The sequence below is a fragment of the Amphibalanus amphitrite genome, unplaced genomic scaffold (assembly GCF_019059575.1).
Source record: "Amphibalanus amphitrite isolate SeventyFive unplaced genomic scaffold, NRLGWU_Aamphi_draft 000220F_arrow, whole genome shotgun sequence".
Taxonomy (NCBI): Eukaryota; Metazoa; Arthropoda; class Thecostraca; order Balanomorpha; family Balanidae; genus Amphibalanus; species Amphibalanus amphitrite.
Window position 1 is genome coordinate 236,977 of NW_024881715.1, and position 20,554 is coordinate 257,530.

At 53.2% G+C, this 20,554-nt stretch overlaps 1 protein-coding gene across 6 annotated transcripts in view; it reads right to left on the reverse strand.

The window, feature by feature from the left end:
* The window catches only part of LOC122385473 (protein piccolo-like), a 159,557-nt gene that overhangs the window by 2,762 nt on the left and 136,241 nt on the right, over window positions 1-20,554 (reverse strand). For all 6 annotated transcript variants that reach the window (XM_043373790.1, XM_043373796.1, XM_043373792.1 and 3 more), the window contains 4 exons: window positions 6,269-6,474; window positions 2,112-2,184; window positions 716-1,161; window positions 309-526 (listed from right to left, as the gene is read on the reverse strand). In XM_043373790.1, the coding sequence (XP_043229725.1) occupies window positions 309-526; window positions 716-1,161; window positions 2,112-2,184; window positions 6,269-6,474 (943 nt within the window). The remainder of the gene's footprint in view (window positions 1-308; window positions 527-715; window positions 1,162-2,111; window positions 2,185-6,268; window positions 6,475-20,554) is intronic.

The window sequence follows — 20,554 nt, forward strand, 5'->3', positions numbered from 1 at the left end:
GTCGGGTAGGGTGGAGTCAGACTTCAGAGCGGTGTACCGTGTAACGTGATGTGACGAAACAACTGGCAAGTATTTACTCAATTGTTACAGATAACTGTGAGCCCAATTAGCGTACGAAAACCAGCTACACTTGATTATGCTACGCAGCATAGATCAGAAACACTTCCGTAACAAAAAACACATTCAAACCAACCATTCTAATATGAGGCGTCTCCAATTCCTCAACCGTCTACGGTTCACCGAGACCTGTCCATTCCTTCTCAGCCCAGCAGCCTCCCGTCTCCAAAATGCAGCAACAGAACACCGACCTGTGGACGAGCTCGCGCTGCCGCAGCTGTGCCTCGAGGTCCTCGGCCTTGGCCCGGTGTTTGTCACAGCGCTCCTCCAGCCTCGGCACCTTCTCCCTCAGTCGCGCCAGCTCCTGCTCGTCCTGACGCAGCTTGGCGATCTCCTCACTCTTCAGTTCCAGCACCGCGTTCAGCGACTTGATGTCCTCCTCCTGCTTCTTGATCCGAGCGGATAGAACCTGTAGAATACAGGGAGAGGGGAGGGATGAAACGAGGAAAACACTTCGAGAAGCATGGCTGAGCATGACAGACAATCAAGCAAAATAAAAATAAGAGCAAAAGAATACAAAAACCAGAAGTAAGCAGATGAAAAATTCGAAAGTAGCATTTTGTGAAGTGCCAAGAGATCGTTGGTCAGCAGTCCGCACCTGTATTTTGGTGTTGGAGCTCTGCCCGATGGCGGCCTTGAGCTCGCACTCCCGGCGACTGAGCTCGCTGTTGGCCTCCTCCAGCTGGGAGATCTGCTGTCGCAGCTGGTCAGCCTCGGCCTGCGAGCGGCGCTGGCTCTCTGCCAGCTCGCGCTCCCACTGGGCCGTCACCGAGGCCAGCGTCTCCTGGTGCTGCCGGCTCAGCTCGCGCACGTCCTGGTCGCGCGCCTCCTGCTGCCGCACCAGGTCCTGTTCGAGCAGCTGGCGCTCCTGGTGCCAGGCCGAGCGCACCTCCTCCAGTTTCTGTTTGCCGGAGTCGAGCTCCTCCTGGTGGGTGGCGCTGAGCGCGCGCAGCTCGGCGCCAACCTCCTCCTCGCGCTGGAGTCGCGCTCGCTCCCGGTCCTCGATACTCTCCTCGAGTCGCCGCTGGGTGGCAGCAGCCTCGTCTGAAAAGGTGACGCCACCAGCGTCAAAACCGTGCTCGAAGGCAGTAAGCTGAGGCTCGGTACTAGTGATGTCAATTACGGAAAATCGTGATACCGATACCAAACCAAATACCAACAATATCCATTGAAAAATACCGAAACCAAACCGACTTGGGAATATGAGGAAAATACCAACTTTTTACCAAATTCTCAGCCTATTTTACATTAGTGAGGATTCATAATACCAACAAAATACCAAATGCACTCGCCTTGAAATACCAAATACCAAGTTGGTATCGGTTTGGTATCGGTATAGGTACCAAAAAGTTGGTATCCGATTGACATCTCTACTCGGTACCTCAGTTTAACCATGTTAACTATATCATCCCAGCAGCGATTGCATAGAACGAGAATTTGTCGTATAATGAAATACTGGATTAGAAAGAGCCTCTTTCAACTGAATACTTATCATATCAGACCATCCTGGGATGCTTTCAAAACCACGAAGACGACGTGCAATGTGCATAGCAAATGAGGCCTGTCTGGCAAATGACATATGAGCCCCAAACAAATCGTCTCTATCGATGACCTTCTGCACACAAGCCATGTGGGGTGGTTCCTAGACGTAAATACAAACTGTGAGGCTACTAATGACTGCTCCAACCATTGACCTATCATTAAATTAATAAGCAAACGATACAAGAGGTCATGAAAGTGCGACGTAAAACGCCCCAGCTGATTGAAACTGGGAATGGTTCGGTAGCTATAAAATATTTTACAAAAAAAAAGAAGAAACGAAGCAAAGGGGTGCAGCTATCAATCATTTGGAATCTGTCACTTCTTACACGCCTCGTTCTCCACCCTTCAGGCGAGACGATATCTATCATCCCAGGCCACACTCTTACTTACTCATCCCCATATAGCATTACTAAATACCCATGCATCCATTTCTTTCCCCTCATGAGCCTCACCGAGCGCCAGTTGCAGTTCCGTGGCCCGGGACTGGAGAGCCTTCACCTCGTCAGTCAGCTGGAACGGGTTGTACTGAAACAGAGCAAAGGGGAAACGTCAACATATACGTCGGGTAAACGTCAACAGATCAACGGGTAAACGTTAACAGACAGGTCGGAGAAAGGGCACAGGTCAACCAACAGACAGGCTGGGGAGAGGGCATATACAGGTCAGTCAGCTGGAACGGGTTGTACTGAAACAGACCACCGGGTGAACGTAACAGACAGGTAAGGGACAGGTCAACAGACAGGTCGGGGAGAGGGAACAGGTCAATATACGGGGAGGGCAGAGGTCGGCATACTGTCATCGGTCGAGGAAAGGGTATAGGTCAATGCACGGTTATCAGTCAGACGGCCCAACCGGTCATTGGCGCGGTAAGTGAAGAGATGCCGTAACGGTAAGAATAAACAATCAGATAACACTAGCGAAATGACATTCGGTACGATGTCAAATTTAAGAGCTACTTAATAAGGAATACAGCTGCCTCGAATCAAGTAACTTTTACGACTTATGCATTATTATGGTATGGTGCACATAACCGGAGCTTAAACATGCTCCAGGCTCTCATGTGATTACGCTACTGAGTCCGTTGCGAGACCGGCATCATTGTCCGTGTACCGTCACAGGCGTAACAATATCACCGTCACAGCCGGCGCCGAGGGGCAGACGCAACACTAACAAACAGCGCTAACAGCGGCGACTGAACAGACGCGCTCACCGGACGTCACACTGGGTCCACCGTCACCCCGCGTGGACCGGACGGCCCTGAGCTGACCTTCCATCAGCGCTTTCCTCCGACAGAGATCGACACAACGTAACAACCACGGCGACACAGTATCGCTCAGACGGAACGGAGATAGACGCAACAACAGAGACGTTCCGGAGACAAGACAAAACAAGACAAACTACAAGACAAAGCAGGATAGCATACGCCAGCGAGCCGCATCGGAACACATCCATCGCTTATACTCGTATGCACACCTAAAAACCGGACATTCCACCCGCAAATACATCCCCGAAAGATGTTATGTTTTTTTCCAAAGGATAAAATCGAACTAAGGATTAGATTTAAGTCATCAATGGCACATCGGAACACATGTATCGCTTATATGCACACCTCAAAACCGGACATTCCACCCGCAAATACATCCCCGAAAGATCACATTTTTTCAAAGGATAAAATCGAACTAAGGATTTGATTGAAGTCGTCCACGGGTACCGGTCTGCGTCGTGATAGGATGAGGAGCCTCCACCACTCCCGCACGTCTAGCTGCGGTCGTTTAGAGCGGCTTAACGGACCCTCCCGACCGCCGTGTCCGGTTGTCCTGTGATAGCGGCGCGGACAGCGGACAGCGGACAACTGACTGACAGCGGACAGCCGGCAGTGGTGACAGCTGACGTGGCTGAATTTAGGGACGTCGTTGGCTGTGGATTGGCCATGTGTTTGACTGTATGGTTAGATCGTAGCTGCATTTCAGACTAACGTCCAACATGGACATGACCAGTCTCGTATTGGACACCGTTCAACTTCTGGTTCGTGGTTGGTCCGGTGTCTGGTCCGGGCCGGTCTGGGGTGGTCTGGTCCAGGCAGATTGTCTGATCGTCCAGAACCGGCTCGACTCCGGACTCGACTCCCGACTCGAGTCAGATCCGGTGATACCATCTTACATACGGCGCGGCGGCGACTCGACGGGACCGACTCGGTTAGTGGGGCCACTCGAGTAGAGTTCCGACAGGCGCGGCGCGGCCGATTCCACGGTCCGTCTCTGCGGGATCTCTGTTGACACATGTCTCTAGAACCATGAACTCGTCTCTCAGCAGTGGCTTGTCCCTCGAGTTCAGCTCTCAGGAGAGTCATGTCTTCGAGACAAACATTCAGTTCATGTTCTCAACACTTGCTCGCCCCACTGCTCCTCGCAATGAAATACAGCTTCTGATTTGCTCGACACATTGAGAAAGGAAACTCCGTTCCCTGCAATCGTCACGCCCGACTTCCCGCTTAGACAGCTCTGTCACATTTCACGCGGTTACATAATAATCAAGACTACCATCTCCCGCCGGGTCACGAAACACTCACAAGAATCACACCCATGAGCTCGTGACCCCACCGGTCACCGACGACTGACCAGCGCGCTGCCGGTGTGGGAGCGCTGGCACCAGCACGGGTCAGCATTACCAGCACCAGTCGCTGGCCGGTAACTTAGTACACTGGCCGTCCCAGCTGGATGAGGGGTTAACTGGCCAGCCGTGGGATCGGTCACGCCGGCCGGCCCGCGTTTCAGGGGTCAACGGCGGGGTCAAACACCGGTTACCAAGCCTATATCGGACGTTACGGTGCGAAAGTATGCTGATAAGCGGGCGAACGTTATAATTTTACTGGAGGACGTCAGCGAATGCTCGTTTAGGTCCGCACGCCATGGATGGCAGTCTGAACTTCTGGTCGAAAACTCGAGAGCACTGACGCTTGGGCGACATGCACCAAAAAGAGCAAGAAATTTGTAAAACCCACTAAGCACATCAATAAATCTGTGAACCCACCCTCCCAAGCTCCAAACCATGTTTGAAAACCCATACACCACAATTTTCAAACGCAGCCTTATCTATCTGACATCTTCTGTTCCCAATCATTCTCGTCATCTCCTATTATACACAACCCAGTAAAATTACCCTAATTCAATCATTTCTCATCACACATCAAACGCTCCCCATTTGGAGGCGATGCCAGCAGGAGGCAGGACGTGCGTCTGAAAGCGACGCGCTGCGCCGCCGCCGGCGGCCCGTATTTGGCGCAGTGGTGGCGGCTCCGGCGCACGAGGTCACGCTCCTGAAGCGCCGGCCGTTTTGGCGTGGGACGCCGGTGCGGAGACGCGGAACCAGAGGCCGGTCTGATGTAGAGGCGGGGATCCTCGTGGTGGGATGGGAGTGACATTGGGAGGAAGATGCAATTGGAGTGACATTGGTTGAAAATGGCATGAGAGTGACATTGGGTAATGGGTGGAAGGTTGAATAGGAAGTGTCATTAGATTGCAGAGGGGATGCGAGGGGCGTTGGGAGGCAGACGGAATGGGAATGACATTGGGTGGAAGAGGAAGGCTCGCACTAAGCGTCTCCTAGCCTGGGAGCGGCGCGCTGCTGCAGGGATGAGGCAATGTAACCACGAACCATAGAGAACGAAAAAAAATGAAAGCACGACACAATAGATAAAAAGAAACAAGGCAACACGTTTCGGTTGCACAACAAAGATGACAGATAGGAACAGCACACAATACCTACGTTACTGACAACAAGGGAGGAGATCCGAGGGCCTAGATACGCTTTCAGGGCCTAGTAGCTAGAAAACCGAAGAAAATAACGAGACTAAAAATACCGCAGTTTCACAAAGTGCAAAAATATGCAGCACAAATTTTAGCCGAAGCATGAGGGTTATCCCGGAGAATCTCTCCATGTATCCAGGTAAGCTCACTCACAAATGCCTTTGCAAACATGGCAAATGCACTAAAAGGAATTGTCTTCTTCCTTGATTGCCTTCGTTACTTCTGATTTTACCATATGACTTACATCGAGTAGGCATTACTCAAAAACAATGCAAGAGGAGAGATGTCCAACGCTGTGGACTCGGATTATCCGTGATATGCCACCCGGAAAGAACCGTTACACGTTAGACCCCACGGCCCGCCCGGACCGTAGCCATCGGAGAAGACGTCTTTACAGCGACACGTCGACAGGCGCACTCGAGACGTCTGTGGCGCTCCAGACGTATGTGGCGCTCCAGCCATACGTGGCGCTCTCAAAGTTACAGCGCCGGTCGGACTGAGATTCCATCGGATACATGTGTCGAGCGGAGCCCGGAGTCACGACACGGAGAAAACGTATGGTGAGGATAGCTTTCCCTCCCGTTCATTTCAAAGTATTTGATGAATCGTCCCATGGATACGATGGCGCCGCTGGTTATCGGATTTTACACGCGAGACGGACTGATGTTACTCTGACGGCTGAACTAAACGACATGTGGACAAAGCTCCAACCACCGTAGCCCACAGCGCAGACAAACACACAAATACCGCCACAAGTTCACTCCACCGCATCCCACCACACACCCAGACCACACTCTGCTTACCTCGTTGGAGAGGTAGTTGACCATGACCATCGCGGCGTCGAAGCAGCGTGACGCGTGCTGCAGGTCACCGCGGGCTGCGGCTAGGTCACGCTGGTGACCCGCCAGCTGATCCTCCAGCTGGTTGACCTGAACCTCATGACGAGCGGCCGCCGCTGCTGCCGCTGCCGCCGCCGCCGGCCCCACCTTGATGGGCACCGGTTTGGCATCTGTAAGAGAGAGAGAGAGAGGGAGAGAGTTAGAGAGGCGAATGATACGGTGGTTTATTTCAGAGAAGAGACGAAGACAGAACAATGCAGAGATTGAGTGGATGTCAAAGACGTTGCGATACAATGTCTGTACACAGTCGGAGATCTAAAGCCAGGTGTCAGGCAGATGTTTGGTGCTAAGTCGTGAGACGCTAAGCTGAAGTTATTCCTCAGAAGCGGCGATAAGACGGCTATTAATCAGCGGCTTACAGAAGTTTGCACTGCCAGAGTGGAGGCGGTATTATCGCATTGCGTCTCTTGCTGCAGACACTCCACTAAATGGTAGCCAATTCAACAAATTAACGAACATCTCAGACTTGTGACAGCAGACGTGTATGTAGAGATAATTAGAATTTGAGGACACCTTCCCAATCGATCGGTGCAGCACCATTCGAGGGTTTAGCACCCATCGATTACTGAATTGCGATGAAATAAATAAAACAAAATGAAATGAACACCATTTTTCAGCCGTTGACGCTCGTTCCCCCTTCCCGAGTTATTGGTCATTAAATCAAACAGTAAAAAAAGCTTCAGACCCGTCCCTCGTTTTTCTGGCTCTCGTCCCAAATCTACTGTCAAGAGTTGTTTTCCCTCCCTCGCTTTGGCTTCCTGTGTCGTCTGTGACGTCAGAGAGCGGTGGGAGGGGGGGAGGAGACCGATCGACTGCCATGCCCTCAGCTGAGAGAGGTTCACGCATACCAACGGGAGAAGGGAAGGGAAGGAAAGCCAGCTGAACTTCGACCTCGACCACTCAGCACCAGCTCCTCTCCACCAGAGCTTATCGGTCTTCACCCTTCCCGAAATTGGTGGGGATGGCAAGAAGAGAGAAAATCGATAGATGGGTCAGAAGTTGACTCAGCCTCTAAAAAGACTCCGTTCGTCAGAGCATAAAGCATGTTGGGAAACTCTTGTCACTGCTAGACGCGAGCGATCGCCGATCTTACATTCACGGGTGGCCAAAGACGGTTTATTTAGACTCGGTTTGTGCTTGTTTACGAGGCGAATACAATACAAACATGCTTGTCTCATTCGGCCAGAGACGAAACATGTTTTCTTCCACGTTCTGTCTAGCTCACTTGCAAGCGAACCGAACTATTTATATATGTTTTCATTCATGACGTCCATCAAATACTTCAGCAAGGTAAACTTAAATAAATCAAAAAAGGCGTAATCATCGATGATTCAAGTGTCAACCTGAACGCATCAACACCCGAAAGTAAAAATCAGGGTAATCAACCCGGGGCATCATTTCCTTTGCAAACTTCCCGTGAGATCAAGGAAATGATGTCGGCTCAATTGAGGATACTTTGATACCCTCTCATCGGGTTACCTAAAGGCGGTACAGTTGGCAAGGATGCCAGTCCTATGCTATGCGTAGTTTCCTCGGGAAAAGTTAAATCATTCTAGGACACCGTGAGCCCATAAGTATAATCAGGTTATTGGGTTTTCCACACATTCGACCATCATCATTAAGCTTATGCCCTCATCATAAGTTTTAATTCTCACCCTATCTCACTATCACAACATATCACAACACCAGTGCAGCCGTAACGCCTGGTTTCTCGCTCCAGAAACCCAAACAGAGCCCGGTATCCATTTCACGAATGCTCTCTGGGTCGGCCAGGGCGGCGGCGGCCCAGCACTGCCCCAATATCTGACCGTCCGCCCCAATTCGTTCTGTCAGCGCCGTGGGCTTCAGAGGTCTCTAAGCGCCAGCCCGGCCCATCAGGTGCCAGGAGCTCTCAGCACCCACCCAGGCGGGGCCACTGTTTGGCCTAACCGGATCACCGGGCGGGCCAACCACCGACCACCCACAGATACTCGGTCGGAATTAATTACAAACATCACACACTCTGATTCACGTGATTATTCACGGCGGTGAAATAGGGGAGAGTGGGGCAAAGCGGCCACCCTAACGTTTCTAACGATGCCGACGCTTGATTTTTAAACTTGAAAAGATTCTTTCTATACCAATGTGATCCCTATTAAATTGTCTTTTATTCCAACTGCGTTTCATTTCCAAAGGCGTTCACATATGGGAGATATTGACAAAACTTTAAACCTATAGCATATTGGCCACTTTGCCCCATCCCTGAGGCAAAGCGGCCACTGGCGACTTCTCAAGTCCCGATATGAGAAACAGAATAGTTGCCTCATGCACGACTAGGGTATTTGATGGTGACAAGGTTTAAGGGAAGATGGATGTTTACTTTGTTATCTTCCCACCTATTGCTAAACAAAGAAAGAATTTTCTTGGAAAAACATTTAATTGCATAATTCGGTAACTCATGTAACCGAAAAGTGGCCAAGATGAATGCATGACAACACATTTGAATATAAATAATGTTTTTATCCAGATGGAAACAACTTATGGCCAATTGGGGGCTGGCCACTTTGCCCCGGCCGCTTTGCCCCGCGCATACCGTCCGAGACAAAAATATTCCAGCTCAGTTATTGGTGGGGTAAAAAGCATTAAAATTGGTAGAAGGCATGTACGATAACCACGCAATGCATGGACAAAAACGCTTATAAAAATTCCAAACGGTTATGGAATAAAATAACATTTAAAAATTGTAAACATAATTGGTAACCTGGCAAGAAATGCTTTTCCGTGTTTCACAGAACAATGGCGATGGGCCTGAAACCCCGGTCTGGCTCATTCGAACGACCGCAAAGAGAAGTATAATTGGAAATCATAAATTGGAACTGACGCCAGCTGTGGAGGGCTAAAACGATGGATGGCCGCTTTGCCCCGGGTGGCCGCTTTGCCCCACTCTCCCCTACAGAGACTGAGATTACCAGGCGCTCAACTGGTAACGCTGGGCCGTTTAGGAGCCGATTCTTATTGGCAAGAGTCAAACATTCCGACCCAATCCCCGGGCATACCAGTATGTTTGCTCGCTAACGGGACATGTCAGGCAACAATAGATGCTAACAATCGTGCCTTTCTTATGCGGGGACGCGCCTCTATCGTTTGGCTGTTAGCCCAAACAAACGAGCGGGTTGGAATACAAAATGAGCGAAACTTACCACCGACATCTACGGGCTTGCCCCAGCACTGGAAAATGTCGGAGATGGAGGGAAACATGCAAAACAGCCCTCCGTCAGACATGATGGTGGTTTTCGAACAGTCACTCGTGTCTCCACGTGTCACGTCTGGCCACGTATCACGTGCGGTCACGGCCAGTCACGTGCCGGGGGCGAAAACAGCCCGCCACGCGTCACCACTCGTGGCGGCCGTGCGTGACGGTTGTGACAGGCGTGACAGCCGGTCCGTCGGCCGTCACACGCGGCGACAACCGTCGGGCCCGGCCCGGACCGACCCGACCCACGCCGGTCTCCAGTGGGCTCTTCACAACTCGCCGCGTAGGCTATCACGGGAGCTTCTTCCGCGCTGATCTCCGCCCTATCACTCTCTCACCAAGTTCGCGCGTGGGTCGCCAGCGCACTACGCGCTCACTCCACCCAACTCTCGCCGCTGGAGCACTCGATCACTCCTCCACGCTCGTCGCTCGCCACTTCCGACACTGACGCCTGCGACGCGACGCGTCCGCGCTGCCCCCATGCGCACACCTTCCTGTGGCGACTGAGACGGCGCGGGGGGCGGCCGGCACCGGCGGCGGCGCCGCGTCCCTGGCACACAGAAGGCCACGGCTACGCAGCCCGATGCTATCGTTCTATGACGGAAAACGGCGCGCGAGGGGCCCTGTCGTCCATACCAATTCGGCAGATGACCTTTGTCTGAACGCCGCGGACGGGGGGGGGGGCTGCAGGGGGGGGGGGGGGGGCGCACGGAGGCAGGTGAGCGACGTGACGGGTCCTGGTGACCTTGCGCCTTCCATACAGGAACAGGGGGTCCGTCAGATGGGTGCCGACGTCCCGAGACGGTCAGCATGTCATCTCACGCAGATCAGTATCAATGCTGACCGGGAGACTCCGAAAGCGCGTCAGGGCGACTCGCGCGACTACCTCTACACAACTCAGGGACGACTCGGAAGAAACTCAAAAGCAGCTCGGAAGTTGTCAAGAACCTGTCATTACGCACCAACACATCCGCCTTGCTGATCAACGATAAGCTACAACGAGCCGATTCATCACCCCATACACGTTTTTCTGGGCGACGCCCTGACCTCCCAAACACCTCGCTACTCGCTCAGGCTGGATCTCCAGCCCCACATAGCGACAAGTGCGTGCAATTGAGCATGATTTAGGCTTCCGGGGCTTGCCGGCTGCTGGGCGCTGGGCGGCGTATTATGCAGGATGTGCAGCGCCTGAATACGAATGATGATGATATGCGATCATGCAAGCAAGGAGCCAACTTGCCGGACACAACTAATCCAGTGGATTTACCAGATGGTGGATAAACAAAGGTGATGTGAGATCGCTGGACGTCGATCCGTTTTTCAGCGAATTGCGAGCACACGCAGGAAGGAAAATGTGCACGGGAAAGGATGGAAAGACAACAGATAGCGAATCAAGACATGACATCAAGAACAAGCTGCAGGAAAATATTCTAGAAAGGATGGCCGTAGGTAAGGGAAGGAACGCGAGGGAAGGAAGAAGAGACGCGCGGGAACCGAACGAGAGGGATTATCGGAAGGGGACGAGGACTAGCGAACGGAAGGGAGATGGGACGGCCTGTGAACGGATTAGCCCCCCAGCCTTCACCCAGCCCGTCCAAAGCAGACGGGTTGGACACGATTAACGGCAGGGAGCGGCACACGGCACAAACAGTCGCTGCTCTGTTTGTGTGTGTTGGGGCGCGGCGCTTGTCCGACGACGGGGTTAATGAATTCGGCGTCTGCTGCCACCATCAGGCGCGCGGCCGACGGCGTCTCGCCGCCGGCGACGAACGGGCCGGGGTCACGCCCACAGATGAGACAAGCACATAGCAGCAGGAACGCAGGGAGCGTCCTGAAAAAGGAGCGCAGGAACTGCTTGGCTTCGTTCCGAGCGGTACCGTTCGGTCAATTTGTCCCCGCGCGACGACCCAAGACGGCTATATCTCCCGACCCGGCTCCGTTGAAAAATGACAGCTCCGCTCGCCTCAAGGACCACACGCAAGTGTAACGCACGGCTCCACATAGCACTCAGCGCGTGTGGTCTTCCTGAGAAGCCGCAGATACCGCAGGCTCGTCCCTCGCTGTATCAGCTGCTCTGTGCTATGATCATAATAAATACCTTACGTCGCACAGTCAGCTCAGCGGCGCCGAGCGTCCAAAATCGCCGTCCAGACATAACAGTAGAACACCGCGTCAGGCCGGCTTTTCCTTGAACTGTTGTGGTCACCGGCGCTTTTACGTCGCGGCTATCAAGAAAGCCGACGTGATTCACAATGCATCGTTAACGGCTTCTGAGGGAACACCGCCACCAGCTTCGTTTGCGAGACAATTCTGGGAGCTCTCGAGATGTGATGGATGCAGGAGAGGAACAACAAAGCCACGCCCCAGACAATTCCACGTCATGTGAAATGCAGGTCACGAACACGGAACAGCCATAAATTTACAACAGTGGTTCATCACACAACGGGTAATTACCTGTTAAGGGCTAGCTTCGTTTGGCCCTGACTCAGGCCTTCTAGAAGACGAGGTCATGTGAGCTATAATTTATCACAATAACAAATGAACTAAGCATCCACCTCTAGCTTTGAGATGCGGAAGTAAGAAGAAACAAATGGTAAGAGGGAAGTGACGAGTTCATTCACATCCGGTAGAAAGCTGATTCGTGAACACCGCAAATCCAGACGGGTTAATGGCAATTTACCAGTCCATTATACCACTATCCATCATTAAAGGTCACATTAGTTCACAAAACCCATCTACATATTTTCTATCCAGGTCAAATGATTTTCCGGACCGCCTACACCTCGCTACAACGTCCCATCCCGTCCACGGTTCGCCAATATCACCAATCCGTATCATCACTTCCCGTCATGTCTCGCTACATCTCGCTACAGTTTGCCACATCTCGCCACATTTGGCCACGACCCAGTTGAACTATGGCTCGGGTAAGGCGGTCGGTCAAAGCCAACTGTCCACAGAACGAGCGGCGGTGAACCAAGGTCCGTTATACCGCAGACTGTTTTAGCCGCCGGCGCCGGGCAGCGGTCAGCAAGCGTCGGTAAGCGATGGAGGGCGGCCTGGTCTGACCTGACGGCAGGCTCGCTGCCATAGAGACCTGACATTAGACTCTCTACCCCAGCCTGACAGCGGAGTCTCTGCCTCAGAGACCTGACAGCAAACCTTCTGCCTCAGTAGCCCGACAGCACTCTGCCTTAGAGGATTGCTACCTCAGTCACAGCAGCACAGAGCGATTCCAGAGCGCCGCCGGCCGTCCATTAATTCTTGTCCGGCAGCGCGGTGGAAGGGTCGGCGACTCGGAACCGGTCCTGCATCTAAATAAACGGGCTGAGCTGATCTCGCCACGGCTACCGCAGCCTGAAGGTGCACTGCTTGGTGGCTGCTATGGGCGAGATAGCATGATATAACGCGACGGCTGGATGGATAAGTGGTATGTAGGCTGGGATGTGTATTGTGTACGAATATGAGCGGAACATGCTATGGCAGGCAGAAACATCCCGTGTGCCGTGCGGCGCCTGTCCTTCGACCGAGCCAGGTAATCGGATCAGACTCCGACGAGCGCAGTCCGTCGGCCGGCCGGGACTGTCTGGCGCCGGTGACGACTGTCTGGTGACGCTGTCTGGAAGTGACAACCGTCTGGCACTCGTGACGACTGACGACTATCTGGTCAGCGACGGGTGACAGGAACCACGCCGCCCCTGACCGGCGCGCCCGGACCCGGCTGGGAACGCCACGTCGGGCACGCCAGAGCGGCACAAATAACGACGGCGGCGGCGGCTTCAGACGGCAGGTCGAGCGCCCCGACACGCTGAGAACGAGCTGGTCGGTGGTTTTTGTCTGTCGGCTCGCCTCGTCTGTGTGTATGTCCGTCTGCGTGCCTGTCTGCCTGACTGTTACCATACCGCCGCGCCGCACCACACTCAGTCGCCACCCGCGGTGGGTCGCGCTGGGTCACACCCGTCGACCGTCGCGCGCGGCGCGTCCACAGGTGTTCCTCCGACGGCCGGGTTTGGCACCAGGTCACCTACCGTCGGCCGACCCCCCCCCCCCCCCCCCCCCCGGTGCGTCCGTCGACGGAGAGTTGGCGCCCACCCCCGCCGGATCGCGGTCCGTTTCACACTCCCAAACCACTGCCAGCTGCACCGGAGAGATACACCGGCGTGCTTCCTTTGAGAGGTGCGTTGAGAGGAGGGTGGACCACACTGGCACTTCCCACACATTATGGGGCGGTGCGGCAGGACGCTTCTGTATCTCCAGACTAAGGGGCGGACCGCAGCGTCGCCGATCGGGCGGAGGAGGGCGGAAGGTCAACTACACAAGGTCCCGCGGGCCACGGCCGGTCGGTGATTGAGACTAGCCATCGGTGGGTGAGCAGAGAGCCCACAGAGCGGATAAACACTCCATCACACCGGCCAGATGGCTCGACAATGGCCCCAGGACGGCCGGGCCGCGGCCAGAATGGAGCATCATCAGTGGCTCTGGGCCACTTCCGTATACAGCAGAAGCCATGGGTGCGCGATTGAAATGGAGGCAGAATTATTGGGAGAGCCAATGAAATATAAAATATACCGTTCGGACAGTAATCATCGCCAGAAAACGAATCAATTCCTAGAGGCATCAGCACCGACATCAACATATCATTTTTTTTTGTAAAAAAAATAATATGAAGCGCACGAGAAGAGCAGTAATACCTACGGGGAAGAACGCAATGGATGACATGTTAAAAAGCTTTCCAGACCAACATAACACCATAAATATCCTGAAACGAATGTAAGAAACAATTATGCATTCACATACTCCCACGTCCCGAGTGGTATCGTGTCGTCTTATCTAGGCTGTAATCCTCAGATACAATATCGTGTTTGTGTAAGGTCTTATTACGAAAACGTTTCTTTGCCAACATCATACTGCCAGTTCCGGCTCAGACAAGCGAGATAATCTGTCAGTAAATCCTGCGAGTCTGACATTTCACGATCAAAGTCAGCGATTTTCCTGACCAGAAACAAAAATGTGGACCGCAAATGAGCTACCGAAGCAATAAACGAGAGGTCAGTAGACAGAAGGGGCTTAAACGGGCGCCATGTGAAAGGGCAAGATATTAATATCGTATATCGGTAAAGGGCAAGATATTAATATCGTCCGGTAAAATCACAGTGCACTGGCACAGGCTGCTTTTCCTGATAATATAACAACGCCACAAAAGACGTTGAATAATTCAACCAAATACACATTTTATCTATCCATCGATGTCTGATGAGAAGTGAAGACGTTGAACATTCGGATAATCTTGAGTTCTGGCAAGCACCTGTCGAAAGACTGACAGCGAACGATCGGCTAAATATTCATTAAGCATTGAACACCGCCCCACGATTAGTGACCATTCTGATCAGCTATTCCTGTGCGATTTTATGCAGCAGGCGGACTCATAATGGAACTATCGCTAGCTGCTGAGAATCCAATCTACTCATCTGTTCTGCCAAGAACTTAGCAACTGGATCCTAGGAGTGTTCCAGCTCTCAGAACTGTAAGGGCGAATCTGAAAAGGTCGTTTGCTGAATTTATTTCCACTGGACTTCTGCACAGAATTGCAGTTCTTGTCATGGAGGTCATAATGGCTTACTGAAAATCAAGTTCACCCAACAGGCAACAGTCGAGATAAGAAGCATAGACGAAGCTCCGTAAGGACAGGAACTATAAAGTGTATGGGGAAATGACATGGGAAGGTGACTGACTTTCGGACGTTCTATTGTGACTGAAAAGGTCCAAATGACGGCCATTTCGACATTCATGTGGATTTGCCAGCAGTATGTACAGCTACCGTCAAACCCAGCTCGGCCTACTCTCGTCTGTCGGGCAACACATCCATCTACGTGACCTCTGGCTCCAGCCTTTTGGTATCCAAGCAATGCAGTGTCCTACAGCGAACGACTATTCTGTTCACCACCGGCACCATCGACAATCTTCGCCAACGGCTACCAAACAGTCCAACGTACGGAATGCTACCGTCCGCACTCCTCGCCCGGGGCACTGTCCGGACCCACTTTGACGGGCCGGCCAGCCCCAAATTGCCGGCTGTCCAGACGCAATTTGTCGACCGTCCAATTCCACTTAGCGTATGGCTTCTACAGCTTCGTAACCGCATTTGTCTAGTATCCTCAGTCGGACTGCATCGTCACGATCCATCATCGCGGAGCAGTATCGCCCACGCCGTGTCGGCGACATACCTCCGACAGAGTGCCTCGGACCTGTCTAGATCTCCCTAACCGCCCGTCCACCACCTGGTGTCGATGAGACGGGGAGGGTCGAACGGCGACCGGGCGAGACTGGGAGGTATCATCCAGCTGCGTCACAGCGAGCAGCTGCGTGCTGTGCGTTTGTGCGTGCTGTGTATGTCCGGGTGTGCCTTTCAGAGCTGCTAAAGCGGACTGATGGTATTGTAATGTTCAATCGCGCAAATCGCAAATGCCTGAGCACAGAGAATTCAGCACAGCAGCGGCTGCCGCCGCCGTGTGTTGTGCGACTGCGGCGAATTCTGCGGTGGATCGACCCAGGATCATAAATAAACGGGGCTACAGACAACCATCTGGTGCTGGTCGGTGACGATACCGGCGGTTACAGGGTCCAGCGGGAAAATATACAATACAGGACAGGCTCAAATAGACATGACCCGCAGCTTTTTGAAGTAATGAAGAAGTCAACTGAAGTCACTGACGTAATAAAGGCAGTGACGTGTCCTCAGCATAGAAAAAATCACAAGACGTCAACAGGAGATATAAAAACGTCTCGGACACGGCCGTGTCTTCCAGAAACTGACATTTGTGGGGCTTCTTGTGAAAAGTCTGCGCTGTCGCGACTGCCGAGGAAGCCCCTCCAACGAACTTCCTACTGCGCCTGCCCCCATTCCAGACGTTACGTCTGTTTCTAAGGACACTAGCCACCGCCTGTTTCGACTTTCGGCAATCTGCAGCACTAACATCCAACATGGATTCGGGACAGGAAAAGGACGCAGGAACGCCTGCATTTGAAGATAGATATAGAGAAAATGGTTTTCGCTTCTTTTGCATTTCTAACAAATCTTAGGACTTCAATTTATCAACGGCATTTAACTAGCTAAGGCAGGCAATGCACAGGAAAATAAACACGAGTGTGATGCTTGTGATGCAATGAAGCTTAATATTTTCCTTGGTTGTTTACCCGTTTTACTGCGACGTCGTCACCAAGCTAAAACTGTGCCATTTTTGGCCAGCTTCGTGTGGGAACAAGACGTACCCACGACCCAATAAATCACAAATCCGACCTAATCACTGCCAACTTCCATTGAACAATACATGAAAAACGACCAAATTACCACTTATCACTAGCCTCTATCTCACCAAACAGTCACGATTCGTTCACGATCCGATCACTTTCATCGGTCGCCGTTGCCACCTTCCCCGGGCACGGTGTTCTACATTTGAGTTCGACGGCTCACAGCTGGTAGCTCGCGTCGCCACAATATGGCCCATTTCTGACACGAACCGGACGGCCGGGCCTGCCAGCCACCTGGCGACGGGCGACAGAGGGGTGGGTGCCCCTGTACCGGGAACGCCACTGTCGGGGCCCAGCAAATTAGACGCAATTGCAGGGAGCCACTGCCGGCGCGGCGGCGGTGGCGATGGTAGGGGAGACTGTTAATGTTGGTAAGCAATGGGCTTACTCGTCAGACCTTTGCAAGTCACCAATTACCGGGGGCAGTCCCACAGTTCAAGTGCTTGAACTGTCAACTTAGTGACTTAGTGACTACTTAGTGCTCACTAAGTACCTGAGACAGAGAAGGGGGACAGGGCGCGTCCATTGCGCGCACCAGGCTACAAACCGCAAATGTCAGCGCGGTGCCGGATGTGTGCGGCCACAGAAATCTTCCGGAGGGGAGCCAAAAATGGTACTTACCTACAGCTCTACGAACCAGCATCAGACCGCAGTCATGACGAAATCGGTCGGAGGTACCGCTCTGAACGCCTACACCATCCAAATACGTCGCAGAAGATAGCGAGGCTACAACGCTGAATGAAATGTTAAATTCAGCATAGCATGACGATTCCAGATAGCCCGCTTCGCCGAAAATGCCGTAACCAGCATATCGTCATTTACAGCTTGAAGCGACTACATTTGACGTCATGGTAGATAAACCGACAGGGGGATTCAGACAATTACCATGACTAGTATACGAGAAATTTTCCATCCCTTCTGCACCTGCACAAATGCCCAACTTCAAGCAACTACATTCAGACTACGCAATTACACGTATACACAATACACGTAGAGCATGAGAAAGGTAAAATTGTACATTTATAAAATGTTGGTTTTATGCTGCCAGATCCCACAGAGGTCCAGCTCGGAAAACCTACTTTTGGCGTTTTTGGCGGCGTTGGCGTCTGTGACGTTGAAGAGGATGGTCTGCTCTTCAATCCATCGATCCTGCTTGGGCAGGCTGCTATACTTCTTCTTCTTGCTCTTGCCGAAGCAGGCCAACATGGTGGCGTGTGTCTCGCCTCTCCGCCGGTTCGACGGCAGGCGTCACAGTTCGTCACAGGTCGTCACAGTCGGCCGTCAGAGCGGTCACGCCGCGTCACGGCGCGGCGCTGTCTCAGCACTGGCGACGCTCGGCGCTCGCGGCCCGAAGTGACGTCCGCTCGCCCGCCGGCCGGCCGGTCCGTCCAGTCACGTGACCCTGTCTGTCGGGCGGTGCCGAGGTCACGTGGGTGCTCCGCGTCGGCGTCGGCTGGCCCGCCGTCGAGGGTGCGTCGGGGACCTTTCACCCGGGGGCAGTGTGCGGGTTGGTGGGTTGAGGAGTCCCCCTGCCCCCCCCCCCCTATCCGTCACCTCCCACCTCCCGTCTAGGCTGCTATTGAGCACAGACAGTCGTGACCGCTGTGGCCATGAGCCGCCCGTAAAGTGAGACAATTAAGACGCCCCCGAGACGGTTACGGCGCAGGAGCGGCGCAATTCAGAGGTCGATGGCAGGTAATATAGAGGAGACTGAAGTTGCAGGACGATATGGGTGCTGATTGTGGGAGAAAAAGGCGCAGTAAAAGCTGAAGGTTCCGAGCCCCACCCATTGTTTATTTTTCCTACTTTGGTTTGCTTGCACTGGTGTGCTGTACATAATTTAAAGGTGCTTCGCTACGAGCTACCGGTAACTTTTACAGCACACTGGTCTAGTTTCCAATCACAACACGTTGCGTAACACGCATAATGAATATCCAATTCCCGTTTCCTCAATCACCACACGAGTAGCAACTTCCTCATCAAAGTGACACCGCGTTCCCCGGGAACATTTCCGCACTCACAGCTGAATGTGTGGCCGTCGGGGGCAGCTAGCGACCTCCAGCCTAGCCGCCAGTCACGAGGACCTTGGATCCCAGATCGGTGGGGCGTGGGCCGCCGCTCTTAGGCGTGTGCGTGGGTCGAGTGACGGACGATCAGCCCTTGGCCATTCACCGCCGCCCGCCCCGCCCGCAGGGGGCGCCGGGTCACCTGGCGTCTGACCTGTGACCCCGACACGCCCTCAGGCGCCGTCGGTGGCCCGTGCGGTAACTGGCCTCTGACGCAACTGGGAAAGGACGCTGCATTGCTGCCAGTGTTTTCAGTTTGTTGCCCAGATTGTGGGCATTGTCAGCGGACATTGCACGGCGCTTGAAGTTGGCCCACTCTGGCCGAACAAATCAACACCCGTCTTATCTACGAAAAGCGGCAACGCTTACCACACAGGGTGCATTCATCGTTCCAATTATCTCTCGTTCTGACTTACTGTTCTCCACGCTAGGAACGGCATTGTTAGCCATAGGTATACCACACACCCACAACACCCCGGGTCGCCTCAGCGCAGCCGCAGCCGCAGGCGCAACCACAGTCAGTCAACATCTCCAGACCTCGCAGCAGCCCAGCACACATCTCCTGACAAAGCAGCATAGTGCGGCCGCGATATAACGGAACCCGGCGGCCACTGTCCGCAAACCGGCCTGCGGATAAAGCCGCGACGGCGACGGCGGCAGCGGCAGAGGCCCACGCCGGGCGCGTAACGATAGTGCCACCAGCAGAGTCCAAACAAAGTCCTCCGACGAGATAGCCAGTAGCCATCGTCGCGACAAGTCAACTGCTGGCAAAGACGCGGCTAGGCAGTCCATCATCGCAAAGATATTAGGGTGAGGTCAGGACTCAAAGAGGACACCAAAGGTGATAGTTATCACCGGGGAAGACCGCTGGTGATGACGCTACATCAGTTGGACATCAGCGACGTCCAAACATCATCTGATAGGACACGTGGAGAGAGACATGCTGACCTCAGAGGAAGCGTTGCTGACGAAATCTGCGTTGTCCGACACAAGATTAAGCGGTGCAAGCGGCGGAAACATAAACATCTATCTCATCCATCGGTCTAAATCAGAAAATCGCCGCAGCGCTCACTCAGACGAAGGCATTTCCGACAGAACTAACTCCATCCGCGACATCCTCTGAGCAGCGCCGTCGCCACAGTTACAAAGTCGCTACAGAACGTCCGTGTCAGCGCTATCAGACACGACAGCGAAAAAGGCTGCTAACAGCGCTTCAGACACCGTCGACACAGGTGTGGTGTGCGGCGCATTTGTCTGTCCCTCGCCAACAGCCACACCTGTTAGCGACGGGATGCCGTGGCAGGGCCTGCGTCCGCATCTGTGCACCTCCTGTGGTGCACAGTGTGCAATGTGCACTTAGCAGCGCACTGCGCACTTAGCGTCGGAGGGACTATGACCGGTGGCTAAAAGGGGTGAAAATTGCTCTAGCACAGATGGTTTTTCATTGCCAGCTATGATCAAAAGCCATATGACAGCTGCGAACTGCGACAGACGTTAAATTTAACCAGCACAATTTATCACAGTGTGTTTGCATACATCATAGCAAAATCATCGACCGATTAATTTTGGACGACTGCGTTTAGAGCT